We start from the raw sequence: 16,363 nt of genomic DNA, 5'->3' as shown, positions 1-16,363 counted from the left end.
ATAATAAAGGCAATAACACCAAAAATAAATCTTTAAAAAAAAAAACATAAACAGTTGATAAAGAAAACGCATGTGTAACAATATAATGGAGCTCTTAAAGTGACAGCAGCCTAATATATGTCTGTCATAATTGTTGATAAAACTACAAAAGATAGCTTTAATTGTGAGGAATCAGGATTAATAGCCTATATATTTATTTTATACAGGACTAAAAGACTATCCAATGTTATTTTTATTTGATTACTTTTTATTCAGTTTCTGTAGTATTTCTGTACCTGAATACTAGTGTTAGACCTAGCCAAAAAACTGTTCTCTTTATGTCTCTTTATGTCATTTGTATCTTTATTCTATTGTATTTATTTGTGCTACTTTGTGCACATTGAATTCAAAGCTTCCTTGTGTTGTGTAAATTCTTGTGCAACATGATTACCCCATTGTAAAAACACAAATGCAATGAGTGAGCAAAAATGTAGGTGAGATAAATGTAATGTAAAAAAAAATGTCTAAAAAATACCCCCCCAGCCCCCAACTTCCACCCCTAAAATTAAAAAATCCCTCCCATAATAATCACCTAAGGGGGGAATTCCCCACATTTTCCCCATTTACAGTGAAGCTGCGTTATAGCTCATTACAGCTGCTCGATTGTACAGCTGCTAATGAAAGCTCTGTAGTCTCAGTCCATATTAAAGGTGTTTATTGTGTTTGAGTGTCTCATGTTTGCTGAGTGTGTCTAAAGGTTGTGTGGAAAACTCTTATATGGAGATGGTTTTGGCATGATTTATGCAAATGACCAACCTCAAGCATGCAGTCACTCATTTAGAATACTCCAAATAAATTACAGCGAGGTTAAAAAAAATTCATGTGCATGTGAATTAAGCAGAAATATGTTGTGCGCTTACAAATACGAAATAATCCACACAATTATTAGCCAATGAAACCCAGACTGCAAAAGCATTTAACGAATCATAAAAACATTTAACAAATCAGGTCATTTGCTTAATTTGTTTCTCTAGTGAGCTGCTAGCACACATTCACAAGGATTTTTAATGCATGAAGAAATTGGTGAATATTAAGCCTGCATGTGTTATTGTCCAGGTGGTCTGAGTACCACCGTCTTGTCACTGTCACTCTTCTGAAAGCTGGAGAGACAGTGAGACCCGTGTGCATACAGACGCCCGTTCCCTCATTAGTTTGAATCACAGACGCATTAATCAGCCGCGAGACGCCGCTGTCCTCCGCCACTGATGCACTGTGCGTCTTAATGCTCCGTGAGCATGAGTCGAAGCTTCTGAACCAGCGCCCATGACACTCATCCTCTCAGACAGGAAGTACATCCTGTCTGTCGTCTGTTTACGCTCTCTACATCTGCACCGCAGTTTGACATGCTCAATAAATGTGGCTGTAGCAGGTTTGCAGGGATTTGTTTGACAATGTAATTACTTACCGTAAATCAGTCATTTACAAGGTAAGATTACAGGATTAGTTGACTTCAGAATTAAAATTTCCTGATAATTTACTCTCCTCCATGTCATCCAAGATGTTCATGTCTTTCTTTCTTCAGTGGAAAAGAAATGAAGGTTTTTGAGGAAAACATTCCAGGATTTTTCTCCATATAGTGGACTTCACTGGAGTTCAACGGGTTGAAGGTCCAAATGTCAGTTTCAGTGCAGCTTCAAAGAGCTCTACATGATCCCAGACGAGGAATAAGAGTCTTATCCATAGACTGTAAAAAAAAGATGGACGACGCGATTTCGCTTCCTTCCATTGTAATGAACTGAACGTAAATATGTATTTTAAATATATACATTTAAAATTCTACCTTTAAAATAATATTCTGTTTCTAAAGCAATAATATTTTTGAAACAGCAAATTCAGTAGATAAACTCATTAAAATACCAATAGAAACAACTCTAAAATGTCAGAAACAGTCCTGCCATTTTAAATCAAGTTGAACTAATGTTACAGGAGATCGATTGCTGTAGACAGTGCTCTATAATTAATTAGAGTAGGCTATCATTAGTTTTGTCCTGCTGATTTTTATTTTATACCCATAAAAATACTTTGTAGGCTAACTGCCAGATAACAATCACCTGGTTTTTCCTGTCATGGCTAACGTTAGGCGTGTTATCTTATCTTAAAAGCTAATAACAGATCAGATCCTGTAGGTCGGTTAGTACAGTTTACTGCTGAAAAACTCATTTTGTCGGTGTGAAATAACAGAAATTGAAAATTAATAGTTAGTTATATATCTTCAATCTCCCCTCGAAGCTCCGACAGTTCTCAGAGAAGCTGTCAATCACAATTGTCAATCATAACGACACGCCCCGTTTCTATAGCATCAAATTGCTAGCTAAAATCAAACTTATCACAAAAACGAACAATTGAATATATATCAGCGTGATAACAACTACCTTAAATGACCAAAACCATCTTTTGGAAAATTTTATTTGAAGCGTAATTTATTTTTTTGTTTTGACTCAATTCCCGTTCGTTTGCATGGAGAGTGCGAGGTTTATGACCTGTACTGCATCCAGCCACCAGGGGGCGATCAAAGAGCCCGCAGCTTCACTTTACACCCGGTCTTATCTAGCAAAACCATCTGTCATTTTCTAAAAAAACCCCCCAAAAAACCCTTTTTAACCACATCTGAGATGCGCCACGCATTACATAATCACGTTAGAAAGATCACGCGTGACGTAAGAGGAAGTACCACGATAGAGCTAAAAACGCCATCTCATTTTCTCCTCCAACTTTTAAAATCGTCCGACATCGTTGTTTTACCTTTTTTTGTAAAGGCTGTTTGCGTGTTTGCTTTGTAGACACTGGATCGGTACTTCCGTCTACGTCACGCGTGACCTTTCCAACGTGATTACGTAATGCGTGGAGCATCACAGAGCAGTGCAAGACGAGCATTTGTGGTTAAAAAGTATATAATGTTTTATTTTTTTTAGAAAATGGCCGATGGTTTCTCTAGATTAGACTCTTATTCCTCGTCTGGGATCATGTAGAGCTCTTTGAAGCTGCACTGAAACTGACATTTGGACCTTCAACCCGTTGAACCCCAGTGAAGTCCACTATATGGAGAGAAATCCTGGAATGTTTTCCTCAAAAACCTTCATTTCTTTTTCGACTGAAGAAAGAAAGACATAAACATCTCGGATGACATGGGGGTGAGTAAATTATTAGGAAATTTGAATTCTGAACTGAACTAATGTGACTAATGAACTAAGTGAACTAATCCTTTAAATGTCGGTCAGTTTTTGCTTTATTAAGAGATTTAAACATCTACAATATGAATTATATTAATAAACAAGTACTGTGCATTGTGGAATGGGAAAAGTTAATATTTTTAATATTATTATGTTTTTAAAGTAATATTTCAGGATGCAGTGTCATTATTTCTTCTAAACACTTCCCCTGTCTGCCATTGGTCAAACAAACAGATTGCCCCACCCCCAAACCCACCCCATTGGTTGAGTCATTATTATTGTGTCAGGCTGGTTGGGATGTTTTGATAGCGTCACTATCATTTTTTATGATTATAATCAAACCATATGAATGGCTCACTAATAGTTGACTCTGCATAGTGTGGACATTGAAAACATATATCATTATTTTCAAATACACTCTGTTGTTTTGGGAAACCTTTAAATCACCAGAATATTATATTATATTTAGCAAATGGATTTAGTCATATTACTGCATTTATTAAAATGCATTAGTGGTTTGTTTCTGTGTTTTCTTGAAATAAATTTGCTAAATATGCTCTTTATCTGTTGTTACTAAAAACATTCAGAGCTACATGGATAATAAACCTGAAGTATGTTGCGTTGATCCCGTTTGCAAACACAGACTTAAAGATGGTCTGAGCCATTTCTGTGTTCACTTAATGCTCCCATTTGAATGAAGGTGATTGAGTGTGTTTATTGCAATTAAATGAGATACAGTGATGAAACCCTGCAGAGACACCGTCTTAGGAATCTAAGTGTGTGTGCTGCATCTCTGAGCCTGATCCGTGACTGAAGCGGACAGTAGCCAGCCCCATAATCCTTCACACCAAACTGTGTTATGTGCCTCGCTCGCTCCTCGGGAAGCTCCATGTGCTGAGCTCCCATTGGCTACCTCTGAAAGAGATGATGTCATGCTTCAGCTTCTGAGGCGAGGGAGTCAGATGCGCTTCCCATTACATCCCATCGTCAGAGAAGAGTGTGTGCATGCAGCTGCAGAAAACAAATGACGTGTGTCATGCAGCGTGTGTGCTTTTATGCCATTGTGTTTCCCAGCATTCCCAGCCTGACTTGATAATAGGATCAAGTGTTTGAGGGGTTCATCTCTTCCCTTTTCTCCTGCTACTGCAGAAATGCGCCTTTGTCACGCTCACAAAAGAGTGCAACAGATCGCGGTACGCGTGCAGGAGGAATACATTAGCATAACGAGTGCTTTTCACCATCCGTCTCCCCCGGCAGTAATTTATGCTCCCCGTCATTGTCATTTATGAACTGTGTTCGAGCACAGTGGACTTTACAGAAGACGCTGGCTGTTTTCTGATCAATAAAGACGCTCGCGTTTCCTCCGCTCGGCTTCGCGCAGCCAATCGCTCTAATGCAGTCGCCCCATCCCACCCCTCCTTCCCTCCCTCCCTCCCAGCACAGGTGATGTCATGCTTTTCTGCCGGGCTTCTCTCTGTCCCTCTCACTCCTAGACGCTCCGTCTTCAGCGGCAGAGCATCCGATCGATGGACGTGTCTCGAGGGAGAGGCTCCAGCCGGGGATGCGCGCTCGGAGGCTGGATGCAGCAGCAGCAGCGGGACGAGTCCCAGAGGTGGATTTTATGTGTCTGCATTGGGCTCGTTCTCCAGTGCAGCGCGGGACCAGAGGGGTGCAGACGCTAGCAGAGCCTCGCGGAGAGTTTCCCGCCCTCAGCCTGGACTCCCGGAGTTGTGCTCATGCGAAGCGGAAGTTTTGTAAAGTGCTGATGGTTCTCTGATGTTTCTGGTGACGACATGGATACTCGGATTGCATGATTCACTCGTTCTTTGACATCTCGGCCAGGTCGAGTGTTTGTTTGTTTGGATTCTGAGAGGAACTTGCTCTTCCTTTTCTCTTTTACTGGAAAGTTTATCTCTCTTATTGGGAAATGGCTTTCCTCGTCCGTTGCTATGCCAACTGCTTGCAGCCGTGGTCCTCCAAAGTAAGTGATGTCATCATGGTTGTGTGTGTCTATGTGCGTATATGTGCTTTGCTATGGATTGGCTTGCGGTTTCCATTTCTTTCTTCATGCATCCGCTGCCCGGTAGAAGGGAAAGCATCTGGGCATCTCATGTTCCTGACCCTCGTGGATAGATGAAGGCTCGGATAAATGCTTTTGACCAGAATATCCTGCATGCTGATCAGTGAAGATCAGAAGTTCTCCACAGCTGTATGGAGCTTGTTTCATTGTTTCATCAGTTCTGATCAGTCATTCGGGGTCTAAATCTCAGCTCCTGGAGGGCCACAGTTCCCTCCCTGCTCCAACACACATACCTGTAGTTTTCGAATAAACCTGAAGAACTTAATGAGCTGGATCAGGTGTGTTTAATTAAGGTTGGAGCTACACTGTGCAGGGCTGTGTCCCTCCAGGAACTGAGTTTGACATCCCTGCTGTAGATGGCAAATGCCAAATGGCATTGCAAAAATAACCAAACGTGTTTCTCAAACATCTGTCAAAAAGATAGTTCCGCCCCAAAACTCTTGTGATTGGTTGAGGCTGCTCAATCAAACAGATTATTGTTCTGAGAGCAAAGACTACCAGTGACTCTGAACATCAAAACTATCTGAACATCACACTCGGCTCACATTCAGTGAGAGAAACACGGGATTTGATTGGATGGTGAAAAGTGGGCGTGTCATACAGGAGTTTAGAGTCAGTTATTACGTAATTATGAAGAATAACATTTCAAAGTCAGATGTGTTTGTGCTCCGATGGGTTTATAGAGGAACTTTCCTTCCTCTGAGTCAGAGAGAAAATAAAAAGCAGCAGTAGCTCTGGGCTTCCCCTATTCACGAGATTCTGTCGCAACATGCAGTCAAGTCCAGGCTTTGCCAACACAGCCAGTGGACACATGCAGTCGCTTCAGCGATGATTCATGAAGGGAACCTGCTCTAGTCCTGAGGACGTGACATATGTGTCTGACTGGTGTTTGTCTTCATTATGTGCACATTCACACTTCACTCTGCTGTTACTCATTCACTAATACTGCCAGCTTAAATCAACACTGAAATTGTAGAAGACTATTTTATGTGTTTGGTAGACTAGGTCTAAAGAGAAAACTGACATCATTCACTCACCCTTGTGTTGGTCAGACACAACTTCAAGGCACAATATGTAAAGTTTTTGTATTAAAATATCCAAAAAAACACTGTATTTTGTTGACTTGTGTACTTACGTTATTCCAGATGTTTCCAAGAATGTTTAAATTTAGGGAAATAAGCAATTTTAACCAGGACACGGACCATGTCCGTGCATCACCTATTGATGACATCATACCCGTGTTACCCTCGGTGTCCGGTTTTATTTTGTAGGAATAAGTGTAGAAAACATTATATGTTTTATTAGACAAGGAAAGAACTGTTTGGATACATTTATAGACAGAAAACTAATTATTGTTATATAGCTCAACACGTTTAGTCTTATTTGAATCTTGTTTTCTTGATTTTTCGCATGTTTTTATGCCTCAGAGACGACACTATTTTGTCAAGTGGCTTACACAGCATAATCAGATGCAGCTTTATTTTTAGTAACAGTAATACAGCATTTTCTCCATCATACAATACGTTTTAAATTTAATTGCATGCCATTTATCAACACAAGCCATCCAGCATTTATTAATATGATATTCTAATATCGATCTATCTTACTGCAGTCTTATAGCAGCCGCCGGCGAATGCTCAGAGTATAAAATTATTTTCAACACACTCAAATGTATCTAATATAATAAACAGCGCTGTGTTACCTCATACACTTGACCGGAAGAAGCTGAAGTCCCACTGCTCTCGAGACGTGTGTCGCGCTCGTCTCTCATTAGCAATCGCTCCAGCGGCCTCGTTCAGCTCCCACAGCACTCGCCCTGCGCTGCTTCATACTACAGTAACATTAATAATCTCATCCATGAACATGATTTTTGCTCGAGTCCCGTCCCGATTCTTTTTCACCGGCTGTGAGGTGAAGACGACATCTCCCATGATTCCGCACTCAATCTCAGCATCATCAAGTTATGAAAATTTACATATTATGCCTTTAATGTCTTTCTTCTGTATTACACAGATTAGCAGAATATGAGGGACTGACAGTCTCCAGTTACTTTCATTGTGTCTTTCTCATAGAGCTGCACGATTTATCGCAATTTTATTGCAAGCAATTTGGCAAAGGCTGCGATTATTTTATGCGCAGCTTGTCAGAGCTGTACGGCTCTGTGATCAGTATTAAATGCTTCTCCATCTGAAAGCCAGAGGGCGCTCTTGCGCAGAAACTCCAAATTTGCCCTGCCGCAGAAGAAGATAACACGCGTCATATTGCTGTAGCTGAATAAACAGAAGATTGAAACGCTTTGATTGATTAAACATGACTAATAAACACACGACTGCCTTATTCTGTGTAAGAAGCCACTTCATCTCACAGAAGGATGCTCAACTGTTGTTATGAAGTGAGTTTGGAGTAAAAACATGTTATTAAATGTTGTCTTTTGTTGGACAAGATGTTAATAAATGCTTCTCATGTCTGGAAAGATGTTTTTCGCATGTTGCTTTTTCAAATGTACATTATAAGCGACTCAAACTCGCAGTGCTTTCAGATGGATTAGCATTTGAAGCCATACTTGATTGACAAGCTGTGCATAAAAAAATAATCGCAGCCTTTGCGATTTCATAATTGCGTTTAAGCGTTAATCATGTTTAAGTTCAATGTTATTTTTCGTATTGTGCGATAAATCTGGCAGCCCTACGTTCTCATATCCGTCCCTCCAGTTTTTAGCCATTCTGCGATCACGGTACACAACGCAAAAATCAACATAATGGCACATTTTTGTTGCAATCCTACATAGTTCGCATGTAAAATTAAAATATTGCAAAAAAAAAAGGCAGTACTACTTAAAGTTATTGATATATCAGTGTGTTAAAGAAATGTACATGAATGAGAACAAAAAGCATGAGACCTGTTTGATGTTAAAAAGAGTTATGTGCAATAAACCATGAAAAAAGAACTTGATGCAGTACTATTGCGCTGACTGACACACACCCGAAGTCATCTATCACACACTTGAATGGTCAAATACACACAAATATGTGTCAAAATGCCCATCGTGTGCACTATTCATGTAAACAAAGTTGTTAATATCTTCACTGAACGTAGAGAGAAAGAAAACGCATGTATATCATTGTTGAATCTGTGCGTTAGATCTTAAAGTGACAGCAGCCTAATAAACCTGCTGCTGTCTGTGTCATTAATGTTACTCAAAAACAAAAGACAAAGAGAAAATCACTGATCTCGACTGATTCATTTTTGTAGCTTTAATACGGATCAGTGTATTAGTTCATCCAATAAAGACTGAGGTTTTTTTTAATACTAAACTAAACCTACCCGAGAAACATAAAGCACTCTTTATTTTATTTGCATCTTTGTCATGTTGTTTGTAATTTGCTTCTTTGTTCTTAGTTATTTTTTTTTAATTAAAAATACCTTATTTAAAAGTTGTGTGTCAGAATTTAATAAGACAAAAAATAATCAGGCTTTCTGCATTTTCTTTCTGTCATGTATGTCTGTTGTACATCTAGTGTCATAATATGGTAAATGTGGTATCCTAATTATAAAAAAATGCAAATTCCACAGAATTCTGGAAATTACAGCCACAGTATCAGTTATTTTGATCGCACAAGAAAAAAAAAAAAAGTCTCTTGAGATTTACACTGTCACTCTGACTAACATCTACTCCATCAAGGAAATACAGTCATAGGGGTTTAAACAACATGAGTCTTGGGTGAACTGCAGTCAGTTTAATGACGGTGGGTTTTCTAGGGCTGACTACCTCACGATGTAATGCATATCACGGTATATGTTTTGATTCCTTAGAGATCATCATGATCGGATCATTTTGCTTTGTTCATTTCTCTTTTCTGTTTGAATGCTTTATGCATACAAACATTTCTTTTCCTCTCCATTTAAGTTGACGTTCAACAGCCTCATAACGTTCCGGTGATCCGAGCTGCGCTCATGGCGTGCTGTGATATGTCCGAGCTGGAAAATCTCCATCATTCATAATTCAGAAGCCGATAATTGGCCTTCAGCTTTGTGTCTCGGCTGCACTCACCGGCTCCATTAATGTCCCGGGGTCTGGCCATCTTTGAACTTGGCAGCCAACCGCCTGGCAACGTTATTAAAGGCTCTCTGAAAGCCTCCAGCAGCTATTTTCCCCTCTTTACTGTCCATGGACAAGTGTCAGTGTTTTAGTTCTCGGATGTCAGGTGCTTGGTCTCTCACATCCTGTTGGACGATCCCTATTTTATGGGCATCGATGGTTCCATGAAGAACCTTTACCATCCATGGCGCAAAGGTTCTTTATATAATACTTTATAGTGGAAAAAGGTTCTTCAGATTAATGAAATGTTCCTCACTAGCGTTGTAGTCAAGAACACCTAAAGACCAAGACCAGTGTGTGTTGAGACCAAGACAAGATTAAGACTTTGAGGGGTTGAGACCAAGACCAGAGCAGCACTCTTTACATTCATCTGAAAGATCCACATTTACTGCCTGAGAAATGTCTTATGTTTAATCAATAAATACAGTTAGAATAATAAAACACTAAAGAGCTGTTACCAGTCAAATGAAATCAATAACAACAAAATTAATCTTTGCGCTGCAGAGGTAGGTTCTGAACTGATACAATTACAACTGCATAAAATTTTGTAATGAGCAATATATTTTTAAAGCAGTTATTAATCTTTATTAATGTAAGTTCACAGTTAATGTTAAACTTTTGATTTTAATAATGTAATTTGAAAATGAACATGAACTATAATAAATAATAAATGCTGTAAAATATTGTTCATTGTTAACTAATGTAGTTAACTAATATTAACAAATGAAACCTTAATGTAAAGTGTTAATAATGTCTACATAGTTTTTGCTCATTTTTGTTTGTTTTAGTTTTATTTTAAGAAACGGAAATGTTTTTTATGTTTTTAATTTTTATGTTTTTAAATGTTTCAGTTTCAGTTTTACGTGACTGTAATAACCCTGATGCAAACTGACGTTATCAGTAAGTGACTGTAGAGTAAGGTGACCAGATTTCTGAAATGAAAACCAGGGTTTTTTCCTATTTGAATGGTCAAAAAATCCCTGAAATCTCATTTGTTATTATCTATTAATTAAAAAAAAAAAAATGGGGAATACATTTTGGAATGTTTTTGTTTTTTTTTTGTTGTGGGTTCCCTATGTTATTATTAACATTAATAATTGTTATGATTTAGTTTGATTATTAGGATTTTTGGTCTGGTTTTAATACAATTCACAGCACCTGAAAAAATAGAAATAGAAATAAAATAATATAATATATATAAAACACACAACGAAAACAGTTAATATTAGGCTAATCATTGTAAATAGCAAGCAGTTCAAAAGAATATTATAGCAAAATTATGACTTTACAAAAACACATTACAAAAATAAAACAACATAAACATGATATGATTTTAGATTTGTAATTAATATTTTCATTTTCACAAGCTGTTTATACTGTATACAGAAATTGCAACTTTTTTTTGTTACGTTTGTGCTTGAAAATGACTTTTACTATCCTTAATTTTAGGCTTGTTTTGTTTTAGGCAGAAAGTATGTGTATTTTGCAAATGTATTTTTTGCAAGTGTAATTCTTTAGTTTTTTTTATAGTTAATATGTGTGGAAATTAATGCGTTGTGACTGCCAAACTTTTGGGGACGTTTAAAATTGTGCAAAAAGCACATACACACAGACAGTGTTACTTTGATTTAACATGAATAGTTCGTATGTTACTACCTTGAAAGCAATAACGATTAGGGCTGAGTGTTGACACAATTTTCACGATTCGATTCGATTTCTATACACATGCTTGCAATTCGATTGCGATTTCGATTCAATTCGATATCGATTATTTTGGATGTAGTATATTAGTTACAATACATGGCAAATTTTCTAGAGGAAAAAATCTCTCAACTAATGCTGTAAACTACACATGGGAGTCAGCTGGTACTACTTTACTATAATAATGAAGGTTAAAATTAACTTATTTATATACAAACACTTAAATTACACTCAATTATGTTTTTAAGCGATCTGTCACGCCACATTAAACAGCGCCAAAACGGTATTTATTTTTTGAATCTCATAATAAGATGGACGTCATTTGAAATCTGAGACTTTGCTTCATATCAAAAGTAAAAAAAGCACAAAGATTATTGCGATTTATATTGGATGGGAGGCGCGCTACATGTTCTGTTCATTCATCAACTGAAAACAGACTAGACTAATCGATTCTTAAGATTTAAGAATCGATATCGGTTCGTAAAAATGAGAATCGATTAAAATCAAGAAATCAATATTGTTTACCCAGCCCTAATAACGGTGTTTCTTTCGATATTTGACGATAATGGTGCGCTGCTCTCATCCAGGTTACGTTCTTCATGAAGTAGTGGTGCGCGACCAAATAGAGTCAGTGTAGCTCACAGCGCCATCTGTTGATGAAAATAATCACTACACGATTGCTCCTATAACCAGCAGGCAGCTGTATGTTGGTCGGGCTTTTTTGCAATGTATTTGTGGATTATTTTGAACGAGATGTGAAACAGGGACATTTCTGGGGACAGCTCCAGCCGGGGACAGAACACCAAATACCGGGACTGTCCCTTGAAAACATCTGGTCACTTTACTGTAGAGTGAAGATGCAAATCTGTGCAGTCCCTGGTACATGACTTACAGGAATATCATCCTGCTAGTATTTCACATGGTTTAACCTCCGTGTCGTGACATGTGAATCCTTTATTACAGGTCTAGAGCTGTTAGTAACACGTTTAGTCTCCATCAGGACTCCACTTGCATCATTTCTTCACATTCATCTCACCCAAAGGGAGCGGCATCTGACCTTTGTTTTTGTTGTGTTTTGCCGATGGTCACGCTTTCACTCATAGATTTTCTTTCAGTCAGCAGAACTGGTGAGTAACAGGAACTGAAGGTAAGCTGCTCTCTCAAAGTGCAGGCAGCGTTTGCCTTGACTCATAATTTAACGATGGAAAGGAGCGTGTTGAGGCTAATGCTGAGTGTATTGATCCTGAACGCCTAACCTTCCTGTCCACATGACACCCTAAACCTCCCAGGATAGAGCAGCTAAAAGCTCTCAGCATCTGTTTGGATAATATTCAGACGTAAGAGTCAGCGCTGAATGATGGAGCACATCTTTTATTTGGCCTCGCTTTGTGGAAGAAGAAGGTTATGTCGGCATTCCTCTGCTATCCTATTTCCCTAATCCCTACATCATTCCTCTCTGAAACAACTCCACGCGTAATGACAGATGTGTTTGGACTGCTTTTATGACTCTGAAGCTAGTAGTTTGTAATTAATGTAATGGCCAGTTTACAACAGGAACAAGACGAACCACAAAGTGATTCGCAGACAAAAGGTATTATTATGCTGCAGTTCACTTTGGTTTTCTATGTGACCCGTCCATAGGTGGAACGTGTTTACTTTATAAAGCACAGAATAGAAAGCCCCCCCAGTGTCTGAGATCAGGATACATCTGTGATTCACATCCTGATTCACGAGCATTTGATCTTACTGCTGGTGCTATTTTGCAGAGCACTGAAGGCATCAGCCGTTATCATGAGGTCATACAGGTGATTGTGGGTTCGAGTTAAAGGTCTGACATTGAGTGTCTCTTTGTAAGGAAGAGCTTGGGCTTTGCTCGTGGAGCGCAAGGACGGGGCAGGTGCCATACGGCTGCTCTGTTTACAGCGGTCACATGGTGTAGGTTGGACCCTTGTTTGACTCTCCTGACCAGCACTGCCTTAAATACAAACAAACCATCTGTCTTTTATTCTGGATGTCCCAAGTGGGATACAGGATTTCAAATTTCAGTTAAATGTTGATTACATTTTGGTTGCATAATAAAAATATAACTGGTTGTGTAAAATAGGCACATAATATCGATATATCGACCGTTATACCCCTGAATCTAATCACATCTTAATTGTATCGTGGCATGTTTTGACAAAAATCGTATTGTAAGAGAATCAATGTTGGATCGTATCACGACAAAACGTCCAATTTACACCCCTAGTGTTTAGGGGTGCATGTGTTTGTATGTGTTCAGTGGTTCTGGTTCACTCAGAGTTTAATGCGTGTGCTGCAGGGCTCTCCTCTGCTGTAATAGCATTAAACATGCGCAGACTCGGCTGCATTGATCATAGCTGCACACTGCAGGGCTCGTTTGTGAGAGCGCTAGCTCCTGGAGAATTAGCGCAGGAGGAAGCATCTAACGAGAGGCCACATCACCGCACAACCCTGCCTAATTCATTCAGCCTCCCAATGCAGCCGGACATCAGGAACGCCACGAACACGGGTTCACTTCACTGACACCTGCGGGACAGCAAACGCCACCATCTCTGTCCGAGTCCTGCTTCATTCAGCTCATCAGCAGATCAGATCATGTTCACAGCACTAAATCAGTTAAGTGTCTGTTAAGTGAGCATGTCTGTGGAGCGTGTGTCCTGTTGTAGATAACAAAGACATCATCACATTAAACAGCATATGCAGAGATGGAGTTCACTGCATTTACTGTGAATCGAGACACTCTGAGACACTGAAAACACTGGTGGATCTCTAGCTGCTCATGTGTATTGAACACAGTTCTCCTATTCACTCTGAAAATAGATTATATACTTATTTCATTTAATTGCAGCCTTTTGCAAATTTGTATATTATACAATATATTATTTAGATTTTAGTTCAATTGACAAGATGCTTTGCCTAAGCAATGGCACAAAACAATGTGTTATGTTACTTTGAGAAGTGTAAAAATATTTCATTCATTATGAAACTAGTGGGACAGGTTAGACTGTGGCAGGTCAAGGGCAACATGTGAACTAATTCAGGTAATACAGCTTGACATTTCTGCTTTCAAACTCTCGGTCTGTTTATTAAGGCCAGTGTGCTCCCCTGCAGTTGGCTTTCAGGGGCATTTTGAGGGCGTTTTTTAATCTAACACTAAAACACAGCGTGACATCCATTTGTGCCAAATAATTCTACTGATTTATGACTGACAACTATAAAGTCCAATCAACATGAGCTACACCAGGATCTGTGAGTAATGCATGAGAGATCACATGACAGTTGGCTGCTCGCTGTTGCTTTACACAGCGCTTAGCTGTTATTTTGAAGTTTTTGTTGTTTTCATGTTCAGTGTTTTCATGTTACTCCTCATTGGTGAACCGTGAGCCTGTGATCTGCTCGAGACGTTAAACAGTAAACATCTGAGCACAGGGCCGTGTCGTCCTCTTGAAGGGATGCTCATTCTGAATGTTGTCGTGTCTAGACGTGAGCGCGGTGGGACGCATGAATAATTCAGTGGAGTTTCCACAAGGACAAAGTTATATCCAATAAAACCTCCTTCTTGAATAGCTGCAGTATGAGAATCTTGTTGGATTACAGTGAGGCTCAAGCACACTGTTTGTGAAGGCAATGCATTTCCATCCAGGTAAGCGCCCGAGGGTCTCGTCAGACGGTATTTGCCCGTGCGTCATTGGTGTGTGAATCCTGGCGTCTGGCAGACGTGGGGCGGGAGGCAGCATGCATTCATATTTAATCTCCGGCATCATTAATAGACGCACAGGGGAGAGACCCTCGGCCCGGCGCTGTGTGAGTGAGCACAGTACGACTGCAGCAATTAGCAGCACCTCTCGTTTGCCCTAATGCCATCGTTACGAATAACGGATGCCCTTTACACAGCTGTCCAGCTCATTCACAGGATGAAAGGCCTGACGCACCAGCGCTCTCATCAACAGACACTTCTCACATCCTCTGTTTAACTCTTATGTGGCCTGATGTAGAAGTGCAAAATATTCTAGAATAATTTTAGAATTATTGCTCTCCCATTCTAATCTAATAAAATCAATTAACTGCAACTTGTTCCACACATCATTACGCCATTTCTACGTCATTGCACATGCGCAGTCCTTTCCAGTTTTTCAACCCGATCAAGCGTTTACATGTCCTCTTGATCAGATTAGAAAAGGAATAAACATCCCCTTCTAATCCAAACGAAATTTCATTCAGCTTGAGCTCAAACAGATCAATTAAGGTGTTTACATGAACGCTTTTCTTGATTGAGCAGTCAATCCGATTACTAACAGATTATTTGGTTGCATGTAAACGTAGCCACTGAAAAGGTTTTTATAGCAGATTTAGTTGCACATGAAGGAACAGACTGGCTGTATCACACTTTCATTTGAACTGAATATCTCAGTGGAGATCAGTAAACTCCAGCTTACATGCTTGTCGTGTTTTCTGATCTTCTGTGCTTTTTCAGATTGAGAAGATTAAGTAAAACACTGGGCAGAAAATGTATAATGTTAAATTTTTTGGAAGAAAATACAGAGATTTTGGTAAATCTCATCTCATCTGATTAGGGTTATGATCAACTACATGATGTTTGTACGTGGAAATATGTAAGAGTGACTGCTGGGCCATGTAACGCTAATATTAATAGTAGAGCCCCATGATTTCTGCCTTGAAACGCAGACGGAATCACTGGAAAAGGAATTTAACATGGAATGTCACTGAATTTGGTTCATTATGGATGGATAAATCCAAAGTAGTCTACATGTTGTGTGTGTCTCAGCTTGCTCTACTACACAAACTCAATCACGTGTGACGCTTGTCTGCGTCTCACTATATGAGGACATGAACTTCATCTCCAGAGTCACTTCAGCAGCATTTCACCATTTCATTTGAGAAAAGTATCGGCACATACAGTCAAAGCTCTTCACTTGTCACAGTTCTGTTTCCTGAGACTTTTATTTTGATGTTCTTTGCATTTCTGTGGTTTCCTGTGTTGAGTTCATGTTTTCTTTGGTTGCTATGTTTTCAGAGTATCTCCTATTCAGTTCACATGTGTCCTGTTAATCATCTCATTTCCTCAGGGTATTTAAGGCTGTTTTCAGTTCAGTTTTTCAGTCCTTACATATTCACTTGTTTGTGATAGCTGTTTCGGCTTGTGTTTGTTTTCTCCAGTGTTTCTTTTGTTTAAGAATAAAGTCTGCTCAACCCTCTCTCTCCTCGGTACACCATAACATCACTACAACCTGT

General features: G+C 39.2%; 1 protein-coding gene across 14 annotated transcripts in view; it reads left to right on the top strand.

Annotated features, from left to right (window-relative positions):
- Window positions 1-16,363, top strand: part of rapgef6 (Rap guanine nucleotide exchange factor (GEF) 6) — a 101,853-nt gene that overhangs the window by 43,519 nt on the left and 41,971 nt on the right. Inside the window, exon 1 of one of the 14 annotated variants that reach the window (XM_051877004.1) lies at window positions 4,670-5,190. The exons of the other annotated variants lie outside the window; for them this stretch is intronic. Coding sequence (XP_051732964.1) covers window positions 5,137-5,190 — 54 coding nt within the window. The 5' untranslated portion in view covers window positions 4,670-5,136. Of the gene's footprint in view, window positions 1-4,669; window positions 5,191-16,363 lie in introns of those variants that run through there. 14 annotated transcript variants of the gene reach the window in all.

The sequence above is a fragment of the Ctenopharyngodon idella genome, chromosome 21 (assembly GCF_019924925.1).
Source record: "Ctenopharyngodon idella isolate HZGC_01 chromosome 21, HZGC01, whole genome shotgun sequence".
NCBI lineage: Eukaryota > Metazoa > Chordata > Actinopteri > Cypriniformes > Xenocyprididae > Ctenopharyngodon > Ctenopharyngodon idella.
Note: the sequence above shows the minus strand (reverse complement) of the source record. Positions and strands in the feature narration are given on the sequence as shown.